Source organism: Coturnix japonica, chromosome 3 (genome assembly GCF_054131305.1).
Source record: "Coturnix japonica strain WE chromosome 3, WE-NBRP24, whole genome shotgun sequence".
Taxonomy (NCBI): Eukaryota; Metazoa; Chordata; class Aves; order Galliformes; family Phasianidae; genus Coturnix; species Coturnix japonica.
Window position 1 is genome coordinate 14,863,367 of NC_140665.1, and position 18,200 is coordinate 14,881,566.

Here is an 18,200-nt window from a genome sequence, read left to right on the forward strand (position 1 = left end):
TTGAAATGGTACCTCACTTGCCTTTAAGGTTTTTCTTTATATTTGACTATTAAAATACTACACATATAGGGATGTTGTTTCAAACTGAGCAACTTGTTATAAACTAATCATACACAACCGTGTTTATCTAAATGATACGTTCAGTATAGTAGATGGGTCTAGTGAGATACCCAAGATAAACATGACGTGTCTACTAATTTTTAACATTTGGATGTGCAGATGGAGCTTAAAAGGATTTGCTGCATGTGATGTCGCACAGGCAGTGAGTGGTGGTTACAAGGACATAACAGCACAGTCTTTCCCCAGAAAGTTCCAGCAATGCACTTTTCCCCTCATTTCTAGGCAAATCTAGACATAGAGATGCTGCATTAAGTGCATGTCAACAATGGCAAAAATTGGTCTTTATTGCAGTTAGTGACAAATCAGAAGGAAATAATTTATTTTGAAGCTCAGATTATAGAGTTTAAGATTTACAGTTTTAAAAATAAGAGTAATAGTAATTTTCCAGATCAGCTGTGTTCTGGACCCAGATGGCTCCCTCTTAAGGGATATAAATACCATTGCATTGTATGATAATGGAGTGAACTCCACTGCTAGAAAACTTCCAATATAATGAGCCGAGGTCCTGGAACACATGGGATTTTATTTCTTATGCATTATTTAACTGGACTCACAATCTATGTAAATATTTTTTTTCACGCTTCTAAGGATAATTGGGTGGAGGGTTCCACAGGATATTTACACACTGTATGGTCTTATTTAATGTGCTGCTCTCCCATCTTTTCCTTTTTTCAATATTCTGAATGTTCTTGTACTCTACAAAAGGACAGTCAGGTTTTACTTTGCTTCTTCACATTCTTTGCTTCTTTCAAATCTTTCATGGCATTCACTCCTGCTTCTTTGCTAAGCTCCCAGTATTTTCAGCCTCTGCCTTCCCAAGGCTTATCATCTGCTATTGCCTTTGTGAAGCACCAAATCAAGCTTGCTTCTGTGCTCTCAACTGTTCTGCAGATGTACTCAAGAAATGCTGCATCTCTCAGCAGATTCATCTTGGTCCTGAGATACAAATCTTAATATTATATGCTTCCTATAATGAGCTTTCAGTACCTCTTCTTCATACTACATTATGGTAGCCTGGTCAGCTTGTTTCTAAGACACCAATTTCTCCCTCGCTATATAACTCACTGTAATGGCAGGACATCATCTGTTGACTTCATTTGTTTGAGAAGGCAAGCACTGATGTGGATTAGTTATGGGTGTAGCTCTTAGTACAAGAACTTGCATTCACAAAATTTCTGAATGTTTTTCAAAGTTTAGGCCAGTTTGCTAAAAATATCCAAACCTACTGATAACAGCTTTGCAACAGTGCAGTTGAGGAATACATCTTCAGTGAGCGAGGTAGAAGGTTTGTGCACTCCTGCAAATATATGAGGTAGAACATGGAAGCAATATGCTCAACAGCAGCAGTCGTAACAAACTGTTATCTTCTGTGATGGATTTTTATCTTGGGATGAAAAACAACCTGGTAAAACCATATCTTTACAAATGAAAAAGGTATGTGTTTCACAATAATGGCTTTTCCATAAAGTAACTGACCCAGCTAAGATGCTTCCAATTGCAAGGATGGATCTCTTTCAATACTAAATTCTTAACTAAAGATTATGTGGTGTAAGCAACAACACATACAGAGGAAAAACTACTGTATATATATTTACTGTAACTGAGATAAATATACTAAGTACCACCTGATCCCTTTCTTACGAAAGAGTAGCCCTCTTTATCTTTGTCCTCTCATGTATGTGTTGAAGTAGCTTCTTCCAGCTGATGTGCTTATTCTGTATCTTTCCTCTTAAAGAGGTTGTCAGGATTTTCTGAGTCTCCACTAAGAGCAGAGCGCTCCCAGAAGAATTCTATCTTTCTTACTAGCTCCTTTGTTGCAGCATCAGGGGTCCAAATCTAGAAAAGAATAATATTGCTAGTTAACTTATGCATGACTTCTGTGACTGAAGTACTAAAAAAACCAAAGCTGTTAGCTAAACAGAACCATGCTGTAGCACTTGTTTCCATCCTGATATGCAGAAGTAAACTAGCACAGAATTCCTGCAGACAGCACAGCATTTTTTATACATAAGGAGAGTGCTCGCTTATCATTTCTTATCTGTAATATGCGGAGGGTTTAGCTCAGGGCAAATGGGAAAGGGGAGAAAGGTGGCCCAAAGCTATTTCAGAAAGACAGACATGGGACCAAGGTTCTCAGAGAAGAAAATAGTAATTAACCACAGAATCACTGGAAGTTTTGTCTTACTCCTGAGACCACTGTAGAAACTAGCATGAGTCAGAGTTAGGGAAATGGTAAACTCAGTGGGCTGTGATTCATGTAGTTCAGTAACTGTTGTGAATGTAAGTCATGTGATTGAGAGGGCAAGTTGGATACTGGCGCTGGTCCCATGCACAGGGACTCCTGCCCATTGAAGTGCAATGCATAAATATTAAAATTCATCCCATGAACACAGTTGCATTTTATTGTAGGTCTACTTTAATCCTATTTTAAAACTTGATGTGAGCTTGGCTTCTGTAACTGTGTGCATATAATACATATACACACGACATTTTAGTTTGTTGTTTTGTGGCAATCTGTACCCTGTATCACATCATCTAGTTAAAAATCAGGCTTTGTACTTGTAGGTTATGCTCATAGGACAAGGAAATTAATTAGGTCTTAACTAGCTAGAAAACAAAAAGAACCCATCTTGGGTTGAGCCATGTTGAAAGACGTTTACTTTTCAACCTATATTCCTCTTCCTGAATGAAGCCGCTCCTGTGTTTCAGTAACTAAAGGAGGAGGAGAGAGCAGACAAAATCCAGAATGCACCTACTGGAACCAACCGGGACCCCTTCTATAACATCTTCACTAGTAGTGAAAAACTTTGCTTCTCTTTTTTAGCTTCAAGTTTTGTTGAAATGTCAAGATTTCTAATGATCTATTCAGAAATGTATAATGAGAGAGAGGTCAGCTTCTGAAAACATGACTGGAATGTATAGCACTGGCTCTGAGCAGCAAAATACTGTGTGCTTTGCTACTGCATTCTGACACTGGGTCAGTCTCTTTGCTGGTATAATTGGTCCAGTTTCAATTAATTAGCAGTAACAAAACTCTACGTACTGACTTCCAAAGAATGTGATTAATATACCCTTCACATAAAACTGTACTTATGGTGTGCTACCATACATACTTTTCTGGGTTTGAATGCAATGTCTTCTTTCTTAGTAGCACCACTGCTTATCAGAGAATTCAGATAAACAACACTGTCCTGCGCTGATTTCTCAGTGTGGGTTTTTTCTACAGGTGGCAGAGATGCAAGTGATGGCTGGAAGAAAAGAGTTTAATCAGTTAAATATGTTACACCTGGAAGTAAAGCATGCATCCTACATCTTCTGTTACCATCCATTCAAAAAGTGTGTATTCTGTGTATCTGAATCAGTATCATCTGGTTTTCTTAATGTTTTTTTTTTTCTTTTAATATCAAATTTGCGAGGGAAGCCCTTTAGAAAGAGAGAGATGACTCTCCTTTCTGGACTTCAAAGCATTAGCTGCCTTTTAAAACTCCTTAGACAATTGCCTTGTATTGATGGTTTTCTGATCCTGCTCTGGGTGTTGAATAACTAAGCACCTGTGGCTGTCAGCCTTCCTTCTATGAAAGTCTTACTCTATCTCTCAAACTTACATCCTCTTCAAAATGCATAAATGAGCACTGGGCTACTGTGATGTATTTACTTCAACATTCAGAGTGGGAACTATTGAAGCAGACTTCCAGCAATGCATATTCAGTTCTTTTTTTTCTCTCCAAATAGAATCCCAGGTCTGATTAGCAAGTAGCACTGGTGAATTAGAAAAACCTTATCCACAATAAAATAACCAGAATGTGATCGCTTATGTCAGCGTGGATAATTTGGAAACAGCAAGGTACTCAAGGCTTTAGGAGGGCACAGAAAATATATTCAGAAGTACAACAGCTAAACAGATCAGCATGGACTTTAAGGAAATAGGCCTCAGCTCAGTAGTGGAAGAGGAAAGACAGTGGACAAACTGGGAAATCAGAAGTCACCAAGTCTGGTACCACTTCAACTTGTTCAGTTAGCAGAGGGAAAACACTCTTCTGCTGACTAGAAGGGCTGATTCTGTCTTATCCTGTGAAGAAGTACATGCTTCTCTTGAGAAATTATGGTTACTAATGATTCAGCATTTGCAATACCATAGTGCAATGATCATGATCTTCAAGAGATAGGAAAGGCTGTACCCCATCAGTGGTAAGGGACAGAATTCTTAAGAGGAATTAGGAAAGGCATAAAATTAATAAATTACCAAGTCACAGTTTGGACCAATGAAAAGGACCTAGCAAAAATGTGCCAGCTTCTGAAAATAATAAAGCTACTTGCTTTACGGAGACTTAGATAGGATGAAAGAAATAAACACTCTAACTATTAATAAATCAGCCCTTTGGCACCATTTCTCATACCTCTTTTTTTGCAGCTTGTACTTCTTCAGCTGTTGGTGTAGACTTTGCAGCCTTTCCTTTCTCTGCTCCTTTTTTCTCTGGTACTATTGGTAAATTGTCCAATTTATTTTGAAGCAGGTCAATTATTCTGGAATCTGCAAATACCTTAGCAATATCAAGTGCATTTTTTCCTGTATTTAAAAATAAACATCTGTGTAAGCCATGCAAATATTTCTTGGCACTTCTTATTGCAATTGGATAATGGTGCTACAGTCTACATAATTTAATTAGGGATCTGCTTTATCAGTCATTCAGAGTGCCAGCAACCTGGCTGCTGCTGGTGTGCGGGTTGGCAGTCATCAGCACTGCTTGCAGAAATGAGTTCTGAAACAAGATATTGCAGGATTTCTTGGATGTGGTTTCTTTGCTCTTAATGTCTTGACATTTGCAGCTTAATATACCGATCTTTCAAGCTGTAACTTTGATCTTGGAGACCATTTAGCACTTGGAAATGGCTAGCACATTATAAGGGTTGGAGTTTAGACCGAGTTTTTGTATGTATCTGCCCCTTTCGGTGGTTGCTCTGCAGCTGGCAAGGAGTTAAGGGAAAGTCCCATGGCACAAGTAGGACTGACCCAACTGCCACCAACATATGCAGAGATAATTTCATGGTAACAGGAGTGCAGGATACACAGCATTCTGTAAGTGGGGCTTCACCTCCTAGGAAGGAAAATCTCATATAGCAGTGTTACTTCCTACATTATAGCAAGGATTTAAAATGTGATCTTAACAATTTACATTACTCTTAAAATGGAGGTAGTGGTACTAATTGAAGGATCTGCTCTGAGGAGGTAACACTTGATTATCAGTTCAGATTTGTTTTTCTATTAAGTCACTTTTATTCTCATGGAGTAGTATTTACAACATAAGCAGCAAAAAAATCTTAAATCAGTGTTGCCTGTGTGTACAAAATAATAACTAATACAAAAGAGTGGCAGAACACACACTGACCAAAGCCAAAGTCTACTTTTTCATAACGTAATATTAATACCTGGCTTTAAGCGGAAAAAACATCTAGCCACTTGTATCTCTGAATATAGCTTGTGAGGAACAGCCTTACCAGGGATGTTTTCAGCCACCATTTTCAGAGGAGGGGAGGAGGATTTGTACTTATGAATCATGTAATTAGTTGTATTACCAGAAGCCTAGAAATTTAGGTTTTTATTCCATACAAAACATATATACCATTAAGTAAGAAGCCCTCTGGGAGAGACACTGATACTTACCATTACTGTTTGTTGCTTGGACATCAGCACCCGCATCAATTAAAAAATGTACCATATCCAATCTACTGATCTCTACGGCTCTCATTAGCGGTGTTGCATTTCCTATTGCAAGTGCATCTACTGCTCCTCCAGCCTGTACCATCAGTTCAGCAATATCTAGGTGTCCATTATAGCAAGCATGATGGAGGGGAGTCCACATGAAATTGTCTGTTGCATTTACATCCGCCCTACAACAGAGTATGAGATGCTGTGGCAAATGAAACCTGATACAGCTTTAAGTGTAGTCAGTCTTAACTGAACGACATATTCACGTAAATGAGTATCTTCATACTGCTACTTTGGAACCGTTCTAGAATGTATGTAGCATGCCCTATTAATCTTATTAACGTATCCTGGCTAGTGATTATTTTCCTCTCTAAGTTGACATGAGGTCCTCTACAGGGAAGTTCTTACAAGTACAGAGAAAAACAGGTATTCATGCTTAGTCCTTCAATGATATGCTGATGTGGCTTGTGTGACAGCTTTAGAGGGGATGGCCAAAGGCACAAAGCTTCTGGGCCAAGAGTAGGTGCTCTAAAAGTCACGGTAAAGGATGCAAGTCCTTGTTTTGGGGTAACGTTTACAATAAGCTGCTTTCAGATGAAACTTCAAGAAAAGTGTTATTGGCCATTCAGCAATTGGCAGCCTTCAGAGATTTTCAAATGGGGGTGTGGAAACAAGAGCCACTAGTGCCCCTTCATGGTGGTGAAAGGGAAAAAATATGCTTTCCCCATATCTTTGGTCATAGACCATCCTTAGTGTGTAGATCTATCTTCCACATATGTCATGTGTGGGTTCAGAGGGGGTTTAAAACCTCATGAAGGGAATCCTGAAAAACTTAGGTACAATTATTTACTTTCTGCTACCTAGAGGTACTGAACTGAATTGCCACTGTCTTCTTTACTTTAGGGACAAACAGCTGATGTCTGCCTGAAAGACATGGGAGGAGGAAGAAGGCAGCTGTCCACTTCCCCAAATAGCTTTTTAGCTTGTCTGAGCATATGGTTAATATTTAATTCTAGATCAAAAGGATAGACTAATATATTTATCTGTTCTTGTTTAACTGTTAATGATTTTCAGAATTCAGCCTTTACTGTGGTCTTATAACAGTAAATTCTCCAGACCTACTGATCATATCTTTTATCTTTCACTTGCTTAACTATTATGATTTATTTGTATGCCGTTGTCATTTCCTCCATATCTCATAAAAATAGTTCTGATTATTCCACTTTCTCTACTAACTCCCCATCCATATACTGATACTCTGAGATTCCTGAATCCCTTTTGCTAATTTCATTCCGTCTGAAACAAATTTATCAAAGGCAATGGGAGCGACACAGTGCTGGCATAAAAATTCTTCAGCATTTTCTCCTGATCAGAACTTGCCTTACTTCAGAGTCTTTCTGAAATAGGAGAGAAAGTAGATACCACCAATTTATGTTGAACCTCAGTATTTCCTAAGTGTTTTCTTTCCTATTTGGTGTGCATTTGTAACACCATACTGAAAAGGTCATGTTGTAAAAGCTACTTAAACTTCCATTCCAAAACAAAAGCATCCAAATGTCCACACTGCTGAAAGATATAAAGCTAAATGCTGTCCTGGGAACCTTCCTATCCACTTTGTGATTTCCATCAATTTCAAGTCTTGGAAGTAAAACCATTTTTTAACTAAATGACTACCTTTTTAGGTCTGATTATGATGAGATGTGACTCCAGTGCTAGTGAAGTTTGATGAAAGCAGTGGAAATGAATTTGCTAGATTAACTTGATAACGCTTGCATCATTATCTTTGGAAGGATACACATTTACACTGCTTTACATGCTGCAGGAATGTCAGTGTAATTACCAAGGTGCATATATTTGCATGTGCTGTTAAGTCTTTATAGGAATTAGAGCAACAACCAAACCCACTCGTCCTTGGAAATGAACATTAGAATGAATTCTAGCTATAGGAAAAGGACAAAGCTATGAAAAATGTCATTGTCTTTGAAAAACGCTCGTGTAAACATTTATCACAGTGGTGACAAATGGTGGTAGTTGGCTCAGAAAAAAAACCAAAAAAAAAACAAAAACAAACCAAGATTACACAGTTACACAAGAATGACTGAATTTCTCTTAAATTGCTTTAATTTTTAAGCTGTTAAGATTTTTCCCAGGTGTATCTGTAGGCCAAAAATTGCTGAAGCACCTCTGAAGTTGGGAACAGGCAAAATAACAACAGATACTCGATTAAAATCCTACTGCTTCAGCTGCTGAGGCTGCAGAGAAGTGATTATTTGTAGGGTGCATTCTCTCAAAACATCTGCATGCAAAGGCATGGCATGCGGAACAGGGAAGTCCAGAACTGCCTTTCTGGTTCACCCAGGTATGTCTTGGTGATTTCAGACAACCTACTTGTCAGATTTCCAAAAATTCATTCATCTGATTTTAGTAGTTCAGTTTTGAGGATCACAGAATCATAAAGGCTAGAAGAGACCTCTGGAAGTCACCTAGTCTAACTCCCCTGCTCTAACTCCTCAGTAGTTCCCTAGAGTAAATTTCACACTAACATTTCCTGGCTGTTGTTTTAATATCTCCAGAGAAGAACACCCCACAACCTCTCTGGGCAGCTTGTTCCAGTGCTTCCTCACCCTCACAGTAAAGAAGTTTTTCCTGATGTTCAAGTGCCCAAGTGCACTTCTGGAGACATGGATATCAGCAAACAACTAGATGGGTTTTTTAGGTCCTCTCCCTCTAACTGAAATGTCAATGATCCAGACACTAAAAAAAAAATAATCAGAACTGGGTAACTTCTTAAGTGCTTTTAATTCCTTATTACTAAAATATTTAAAAAAACAATTGACTAAATCTCTGAACTTGGCATCTTACAGAACTAATTTTTATGCTAAACATTCTGCAAGTAGAAAAACAAACTATAGACTGTAGCATCCAACTATTTACTGTGAACTCATGCTCTCAAAATAGCAATTAAAAATTCTACAGAATTATCTTACCCCTTTTCCAGGAGATATCGCACAACATCTATATTCCCACTTGTGCATGCAGTCATCAAAGGTGTTTTGTAATACTTATCTTTTATGTCTACTGGCACACCCTCCTCAAAAGCTTTCTGTAGAGATAGAATGTCTCCTGCTCTGACCAGGAAGTTAATATTCATGTACATTTTCCTTGGTTCATCTGTGTACCAGGCACGGTCATCGTGCACAGGATGGGCAGATGGGTGGTCTCGGTTAATGTGGTCGCTATCAGCAGTGCTCTGAACAGCCTCAATCATGTATACAGGGAAGCCATCTTCCCTGAGCTGACATGCACTCTTTGGAATAATACAAATTGGCACGGGTACAGCAACTCTCTTGCCTCTTCGTTTCTTCCCTTTCTTTCCTTTCTTCTGTTTGGGTCCAAAGGATGTTATCAGATAGCTTTTCTGCAAGTATTTAGAGCCTTTAAAAAATTCTTCAGGGTTTATTCCTTCAGAGTCAGGTTTTTCGTGTGCTTCAGCAATAGTTTCTATTTGCTCAGTGTCCACAAAGGAACATTGCTTCTGAATAACAGATATGAAATCATCTTTGGCTACAGTTCCATCTCCTTGGTCAACAGCCTGAAATGCCTGGAGGAGGGCAGTCTGGTGCTCTAAGGACCAATCGTATAGCTTCAGTGCCCAGAGTGGGATGCCCTCGTTATCTTCAGACTTGGACTGCTTTATAAAGTTCTTTTCAACTTTAAGCAATTCTTTTACTGCTGCTTTAAAACCTCCTTCCTTGGCAATAGCTCTTGGAGTCTTAGATAACAAGTTGGACCATGTAGGATCACAGCCTAAAAATGTGAACACATTTCTATCGATAATGTAGTGGAATTAATAATTGCTAATAATATAATAAACTTATAATATGCATGAAGCTAATTAGCACAGGTCTACAACTTTCTAGACTTAACTATAAATAGCAATAATAAACGGAACTACATCAGTGATCCCAGCCTGAAAGGCTAGCAGCACATCCATGTGTTTCTCACAGTGAGCTTCATCAGACAACCCATGCTCTGCTTCTCTGTCCATTACTGCGTACCTATTAAACAGCAGAAGTTCAGTGAGAATTTTACATTTGTACTTAAAGAAGTGAGCAAGTTTAAGAAGAAACTAAGATTAGAATGTCATTCACTCTTCTATATCCCAACCTTGCCATCTGGTGACAGACCGCAAGCTAAGTGTTAGGATCATGCAAAATCCTACATTCTATTCTTGTGATCCTATGGGATGAAAACCTGAAATAATATGATCATCTAATTTAGAAAACGATCGCATCTTGTTTGGTATATCCATAAATGCTGAGTTTTCCTTGTGACTACACTGGGATTGAGCTATTAGTTGATCAGCAAGGCAAAAAACTGTTCTATATTGAAAGTGTCAAAATAAGTTACACAAATCCATGATTTTTCTGCTGGTTTCTTTGAGAAATGTTTTTTTGTTTGTTTGTTTTTTGTTTTAATCTCAGCCCCATTAGTAGATATAAATAATAATAGCCTATGTTTAGTACTTCTTAATGAGAATTACATTTGCCACATGCTACCAAATAGCCAAATCCTTCATAGATGCTTAAGTGAAATTTTTCTTCAAGCACAGAAAAAGAATACAGATGTAAAGTAACTTCGTTTTAATGTACCTCTTTGTCCTATGAACTTGCAGCAAATTGCAAATCCTCCCTCTGCAGCATAATGAAGGGGTGTGTTACCATTCATGGCAATCAGTCCCAGGTCTCCATTATAAGCTGAAATAATCCTCAAGATCTAGAAGAGCAAAGACATTTTCACTGGAAGACATCTCTGTTTCTTAGGATGGGGGAAATGTGAGAGTGATTTACAAAGAAAATGCAGTGTCATATGCTCTCAATTTATACTGTGAATTTCCCTGCTATGCCCAGCTGATCAATACACTCATTAAGCTTTTGTTCTTTATAGCACATGCTTTACTCAGGAAATAGAAACCCTATTCATTTGTAGATATCAGGCACAACGACAATTTGATGCTGCAAGCCTGCTGCAGGCAACTATCTTACAGTAATTCTGCATGCAAAATCATGGTATGCATAATTAGAAGTACATAATTTTATGTACTTTAAAGGCAATACTGGAGAGATAGTAGGGAAGAAACTGCCTACCTGCAGCTGTTTGTATCTGCCTTTCTTACAGTGGTAAGATCTCATCCATGTTATACAACTGTGACATGATACGTGTTGAGGGAAACAAGTTCTCCAAATGAACTGTTCACATCAGACAGCCACAGCGGCACTCACTCAGAGGTACAAAAAAGAAAGCTTCTGTAATTCTGAGATTCGTGACTACTAATTCTTATTCTTTGATCACTTGAGATACTGGACTCTAAAAACAAAACTAAGAACCCAAACGGCAATATTTAACACCATGAAAGTTACCTCGAAGAAGCCTCCTTTGGCTGCAAAATGTGCAGCACTGTGTCTTTCATTGTCAAATAGGTTGATGTCACCTCCTCTCTCAAGTATACCACGCACCACCTCAAGACCACCTTCTCTTGCTGCTTCCATTACGGCAGTTCGGCCTGTAGCCTGCAAAGTAGCGATAAAACAACTCAGAATTCGTAGTGTATGCTAATTTAGGTTGGACATATCCTCTGGTGTAATATGACCTGATTGCTGCAAGGCAGCATAGATGAATGACTTTTTAGATACTACTGGGAAAAAAAAGAGACAAATCTAGTAACTTCAAAGACACTTGGAAGCAAGCTTCAGGAATCTAGACTTAATGCTTCTAAGAGTAGTCAAATTCCAGTGACACAAGAACATTAGTAACCAGATTCACCTGAATAGTTGCACACCAATTAATTCCCTTTTGAGGGAATTCTTATTTCTGTGTGCATGCTTTCTTGCTTGTATAAACGTTTAACAGAAAATACTACCTCTATCATGGAAATATATAAGAAAACTGGCTGGAGGAGCGCTATGGGGTAGACAGAACAGCTGGGAAATTCCATTAATGTTCTGTGTAGGAGGAAAAGTTCACATACTAATACATTAATACTGTATCTTTTTTTTCCCTTGATAATAGTGTACATTTAATATTATTCATACATATTTTCTTTATAATGGCTGATTTTGGTAGGTTTGGTGACTGTCCCAAGAAAAAGGCACCTTTCAGATCAGGGATAGCCCCTGTTAACCTAATGTCCCACAGCACCACTTAGAACCTCTTAGTTGTTACTATACTGAGGGGCAAAGAGGAAAGAATGGTAGGAAGCAGTGAGCTGTGGATTACGTTGCACTGAACTGCACATTATTCCTTTTATCCTTCTCTGGATCCAACCAATTATTCCCATTATGTTACCATAATTAAAACACAAATGCAAGTGCCTTATCATATTGCAGGAATGCAGAGTTGAGGTGGTGGGCCAAATGTTTTTAACAAAAAATGGTTTGGTATAAGTACAAACTATAAGGTATTACTGCAATGCTAGGACCAAAGCAAGAGTCATGGGTAGCTCTAAGGGAAAATCTGATGATCCTTAAGGTCTTTTCCAACTTAAATGATTCTACAATTACATGACTTGATCAAGAGCACGGGGTTTCAGTCCTCAGTGTCACTGTTCAGTTTAGCAACTAAACACAAATTACTGAGATGTGTAGAAGAGAGAAAAGAGTTTCCAATATCTCATTACCACCTTGACTCCCCTTTGGGTTTTTCATGCTGGAGTGACATTTTTAGTGAACGTTACATCAGTTCTGAGAAGTTTCAGGTATATCCAGGCAAAATACAAATAAGCATTGCTCCACTCAAGTTCAGTGGGCCACAGTTTTCAAGAGCTGGCCCAGTTACACTTATTATTATTTTTTATTTTATATTTGCACTCTAATCCACAAAAAACTAAGAAGGGAATAGACACATCCACAGAGTTATTCACTTGCCACTGCTGTGTTATTTTAATGTGAGGACTTATGGTCATATACTGCAATCATCTGGTAGCTATTCTGTACTCCTGTACATGCATTCTTAGGTACTGAAATATTCATACTGGGTCTCTTGCATTGGGATTTGCTCCTCTTTCCAAGAAATTCAGACAGATTTCTTTAATACTGTGAGCTTCCTCACAGGCTTGCAGAAATATAGGCTTCCCATCATTAGTACAGTTGTTAATATCTGCACCATAATCCAGGGCAATTTGAGTGCACTGAAAGTGCCGCCTTGTAGGTAGAATGCAGTAAAACAAAATACCTGCAAAGAAAAATAACAGTGATTATGGTGCAATACCAAATGATAACAGGGGTTACTTACACTATAAACTTCACAACTGAACAAACTCCTTCAACTACAACCCATTAACATCTCTTAGGGCATGTAAATGCAAAAAAGAATGTTTAGTTTATGGCATTTGAACTCAGGGAGTAAACCAGAACTAAATATGTGACCTTACTGCTCTCTTCCAATATCTGAAATGTGCTTACAGCAAGAGCGGGGATGGTCTCTTCTCACTGGTGACAGGATGAAGGGAAATGACCTCAAGGCCATTACTCAAGGGTAAGTTTAGGTTGGAAGTCAGGAAAAACTTCTTTATGGAAAGGGTTGTTAAACACTGGAATGGGCTCCCCAGGGAGGTGGTTGAGTTGGATGTGGTGCTCAGGGCCATGATTTAGTGGAAGGTCGTTAGATAGGGTAGTATGGTTTGGTCATGGTTGGACTTGATGATCTTTAAGGTCCTTTCCAACCTGAGCAATTCTATGATTCTATCACTGGTCATAGGAGGATGCACTGAAAGTGCTGTCATTTAAGGGTCCAGATTGATTCAGAGAGAATAATTTTAATTTCTATCAAAGCTTTTGTGGTCAGTAGCTTCTGTTGAGCTTTAAGGAGTAATTTCAGCCATGGTTCCTCTCTACAAATTTAACATAACATACACAGCAAGTACATAACACAGCAAGGAGCCATTTTATGCTGGTCTGAAGAGGTTCCTTTTTACTTACCTTTCCCTTCGTTATCAACAATAGTCATATCTGCTTTAACTTTTGCTAGTATCTCCAAAATCAAGGTATGGCCAAGCTCAGCTGCCTTCATTGCTGGAGTGCGTCCCATCTTGTCCTGAACGTCAGGATGAGCTCCCCGTTGTAGCAAGAAATTGCACATGTCAATGTCGTTCTTAGTGCAGGCCAAAGAAAGAGCACTATGTCCATCCACAGGCTCGGTGAAATTGATGAGGTTCGGGATTCCATTCTGGATCAGCTTTTCTATTTGCTTCTTGTCATTCTGGTGAACGCACTGGAGTAGTTTGTAGATCTGTAAGTTTCGAAGTCTGTTATCTACTGGTAACATTCTGGAATGAGAAAAGAGGGGGGGGGGGGGAGGGGGCTTCTTTCAAGGCAATAATTTCTGCATGTGCCACAGAGATGAGACTATTAGAAATTACTGCTGCCCTCAGCGCCGCTTCCCCCCGTGGCAACGCGCCGCCATTGCGGTGCCGCCTCCCATAGTAACGGGCAACGCCGCGCTCCTCCCTTAGCAACGGCGGCGCGTTGAGAGCGGAGGGCGCTGTTGGAGGGCGAGGGCTGTGAGGCGGCAGGTGAGGAGGGGGAGATGGGGATGGGAATGGTGGGGCACAATGTTGGTTAAGGGAGCTGCAGCCAGAGCCCCATTGCTGCTCGCTCCTTGTAAGATACATGCACATCTCCTCCATACCTTGCCCTTAGTGCCTTCAGTGCCCCTGGAAGTGCTGAGGAACTGTGGAGATGTGGCACTGAAGGACATGGTTAGTGGGCATGGTGGTTGGACATAATGATCTCAGTGGTCATTTCCAACCTTAATGCCTCTATAATTCCGCCTTATTTCAAGCTTCAGGTGCCACTGGCCACCTGGCTCTGCTTCCTGTTGTTGGGCCCGGCTGTGTGCCTAAGCCACGGTGGGCTGTTGAGCTATTTCTAAGAATGACCTCTAGCATTAGGAGGTTCAAGGTCAAACTCAATATGTGGTGTGAAATATGTTTTGCTAGGGAAGTGGTGGTACACAGCTGGATACACGTCCAACAGAACACAAGGGCAGGCAAGAGACTGTGTGGTAAGTCCCACAAATAGATGGAGGCACTTCTTAACAGAGCGTTTCATTATTTTCCTTGCAAGGGGTGCTACTTGCACAGCAGCTATTTCATGCTCGTGCCTTGTAGTGAGACTTGGCTGAATTATTACTTTTGCACTTTGCTGCCTTGGTTGATTCTTTTCTATGGAGAATATATTGTCTCCAGGCCCTACATGATGCAAGACCTAAATAGGTGCAGCAGTACTGTGTGGGGACAGTCTCTGAGGTGCCTTCACAGTAACATGGATGAATGCAGCCTGTGCAGCCCACAGCAGAGAGGTTTTACCCACCATGTTAGCCATGAGATAATCTGTAGTAAATTATCTCCTAACTGGGACTATTTCAAAGAACATTTGTTTCTGAAGAGCATATATGTTTTCCCCTTGTTTTCCTCTTTCGTAAACATTAACCTCAGTCAATCCTACAAGATACATGCCTCACCATGATGGGTAAAGCCTCCATTACCGATGTGTTCACTTTACAGCTCCAAAGTGGTCTAATTACACATAAAGAGATTTCGGTGCTGAACAGCTGCCTCAGAGCACTTGAAATATAAAGACTGTGCAGTTTTGTTTGGTACTAGAAGGTGCCAGACTGACAGAGCTACATAGCCCCTGTACAGAACAAGTGGAGTAATATAGCTGTCATCCATAGAACTTTCTGACTTACCATTGTGCTGGCATTTAACTGTCAGTGTGAAAGCACAAGGGCACATGGACATCCCGCAACTGGCCTCTGGAGGGAGGCTGCTCTCTGCAAGGGCTCTCGTGCTTCTTGGCACTGAGATCTTGCTGACAGCAGCAAAGCTGGGCTTGCTGATAGCCTGACTTCAGCAGGAAGGCATGCCTGGGAACTGCATGGTTTTGGCTTAAGCCTTTTACTGCACAAGTAATTGTTACTGCTTCTCATCTCTTGAGATTCTGACACTGCTGCAAAAGATAACTGCAGCTCAGTGCAATGCGCCCAAAACTCATTTGGGTTTGTCAGCACAACACAAACATACACATCTGGCTAGTTTGGAAGGTTGTCTGGACTGTTATAACCAGCTGAGAATTGCACTGAAGGAGCATGCAGTCACACCATGGAAGCAAACATGGGTGTTAATATTGCTAAGTTCCAGTAAAACTCCCAGCCTGGTCCATTGCACTGCAGTGATGTGCAGTGCCCAGAGGGCACATGCATAACTGATGCACAGTGACAGTGACTGTGGAGTGACAACTCTGCTACCCACCAGTGCAGCTTGTCATGGGGGCCTCTCTCAAACTGCACTGCTCAAGTTAGGCAACAAGTCTAATTCTGAAAAGAGCAGTAATTTTCTGGAGAAGATGTTTCCCTGTCTCTGTTCTCTTTCCTTTCCTTGATGACACTGTGTGAAGCTATTAATACTACTCAGATAAATGCACAATTCACTAAACTTTTGATTTAGCTTATTTTTTCTCTCTTCTTCATTCACTTTCCATAATCACTTACTGTCAAAAATAATGCTTGTTCATTCTGTTGATTAATATCTTAGAAATAAGCCCTTGCATAAAAGAGAAAGACCATGAAATAACTGATGGACGTTCTTAGTAAGAAAGCTCTTCAGTAACTGGGTAAGCAGGAGGCATTCCTCATCCTACGGTGGCAAAGTAACAAAAGGGACAGTGGAGCAGCCTGGAAGTTGCCCACTTCCCAACACATGTTCCCCAGTAAAGAAGTTCCTCTTCTTCTGGGTTTCTACAGTAACAATTAGGTGGGTAGGAATTTGAGTGGAGTGAACTACTGCGGACATCCTCGTTCTTTGTCACAGACTTAGTTGGCAGTATTTGTTCACTAAAAGCCTCTGTTAATAATCCCAAAGGTTCTACACCCTATAAGTCCTGGAAAAAGAGTGCTGCACTCCTTTCGTCACTGTTTCCTGTGAGGGTCTCTTTTCTATTAAGCCTCAGGTCTCTGAAATCACTCCCTCTGATTTTTTTTTAGGCCTAATGCTATGCTGTGGAGCCCATGTAATGTCATGAGAGAATTCCAGATGACTTTCAGTAGGAGTGTGTCAGGCCTGTTAATAAGTGAAGCTCTGATTCTCTCTTGATTAGTTCTTTATCTTCAGATCATAATATTAAAAGCTAGGGGGAGACGAAAGATAATCTTTTTGTAGCTCTTTTTCAGTTAGCTTTCACACTGACAGGTTAGGCTACAATGAAAGTATAAACTGCCTTCACTTGTCCCATCTGTTCTCATCCAGCCTGTCACTGTACCCTGTATGCGGTACGTGGTGCAAGTTCTTTGTTTGCAAGACAAAGAAATAAATGAGTGTTGCTCATCTGATGTTACATGAAGCTAATGAAATATTGATCACATGCTTCACCACATTCACAGCAAATAAAAGGAATTTGCATTTGGAAATACTTATGTCATCTGTAACTGGGAGACAACTCTTCTGAAGGTGCTATCTCAGCATTGCTAAGGTATTGCTGCAACTTTTAGGAAGGCAAATAGAAGGTGAACATTAAATGGAAAGCAAAATGATCTCTGAGGCAGAGACTGGAGAGTTGCATGCATTGTGAGCCTGATGGAGAAACATCTGGATTTCAAAGCTGCTAGCTGAGTTCAGCGCTGCTTACTGTAAGGAAGGGTAATCTGCACAAAGAATGTTTAAGAGCATGAAACCCCTGTTCCAAAGCAGTGTGAGGCTGCTGAAATCCCTAGGGTCACGCAGGGGGAATTCCTATACAAGAAATCAATTGGTTCAGTTGGAATAAACCTCGGTTCTGTTTCCTTGCCTGGCCTTGCTCAGCTGTGGTTAAATGAGGAAAGCGGATGATAGCCATCTGGTAATCTTGCTGTTGACAGGCTCGGGTGGGGAGTCCTGGCTTGTCCTCTTAACCAGTGCCACCTGCATGGACAAGCTGAGCATTTAGGAAGAGAAATGGAATGTTCCACATTCCATTTTAGAAAAGGTACAGCAAGATGGCTATTCTGCCACTGACTGCTACTGGGAGAGAACCTGCAGCAGTCAGTCTGTTTGCTCATCTCCTCCATGCTCTTGACTCAGACCAACAAATTACCCATCATGAAAGAAAGAGATTTTTTTTTCAGTAATTAATTAAATCCATCAAGAAACACTTCCCAGGTACAGCTTGCAATTTATGGTTTGGGCCAAAAATCTGTCTATTACACTAAAACCTTTGATTTGATATGGGAGACCTGGCACAGGAGAGCTTCATGCTGCTGCTCTGTATCTACCACTGTCACCATAGGTGGTTCCAATAATTCAGTGATCTTTGCTCCTGTAGGTAGAGGACTCGGAGCCACA

General features: G+C 40.1%; 2 protein-coding genes across 4 annotated transcripts in view; one reads left to right on the forward strand and one right to left on the reverse strand.

The window, feature by feature from the left end:
* Positions 1-373: 373 nt before the first annotated feature.
* Positions 374-14,311, reverse strand: ANKEF1 (ankyrin repeat and EF-hand domain containing 1). 2 transcript variants are annotated; one of them, XM_015857054.3, is made up of 9 exons: positions 13,804-14,311; positions 12,858-13,057; positions 11,248-11,397; positions 10,480-10,603; positions 8,815-9,634; positions 5,783-6,009; positions 4,518-4,687; positions 3,234-3,368; positions 374-1,956 (listed from the first exon to the last, which is right to left on the reverse strand). In XM_015857054.3, exons 1-9 carry the CDS (start codon positions 14,147-14,149, stop codon positions 1,831-1,833), a joined length of 2,298 nt encoding a protein of 765 aa, XP_015712540.2. In that variant the 5' UTR covers positions 14,150-14,311; the 3' UTR covers positions 374-1,830. The 2 variants fall into 2 exon arrangements, with proteins under 2 accessions (XP_015712540.2, XP_085397220.1); XM_085541094.1 differs by lacking the exon at positions 12,858-13,057.
* Positions 14,312-14,331: 20 nt separating this feature from the next.
* PAK5 (p21 (RAC1) activated kinase 5) overlaps positions 14,332-18,200 on the forward strand; it is a 143,762-nt gene continuing 139,893 nt past the window's right edge. The window contains exons 1-2 of one of the 2 annotated variants that reach the window (XM_085541091.1): positions 14,332-14,396; positions 14,823-14,887. The gene's annotated coding sequence lies outside the window, so the exon portion shown is untranslated. The remainder of the gene's footprint in view (positions 14,397-14,822; positions 14,888-18,200) is intronic. The other variant, XM_085541085.1, reaches the window with a different exon arrangement.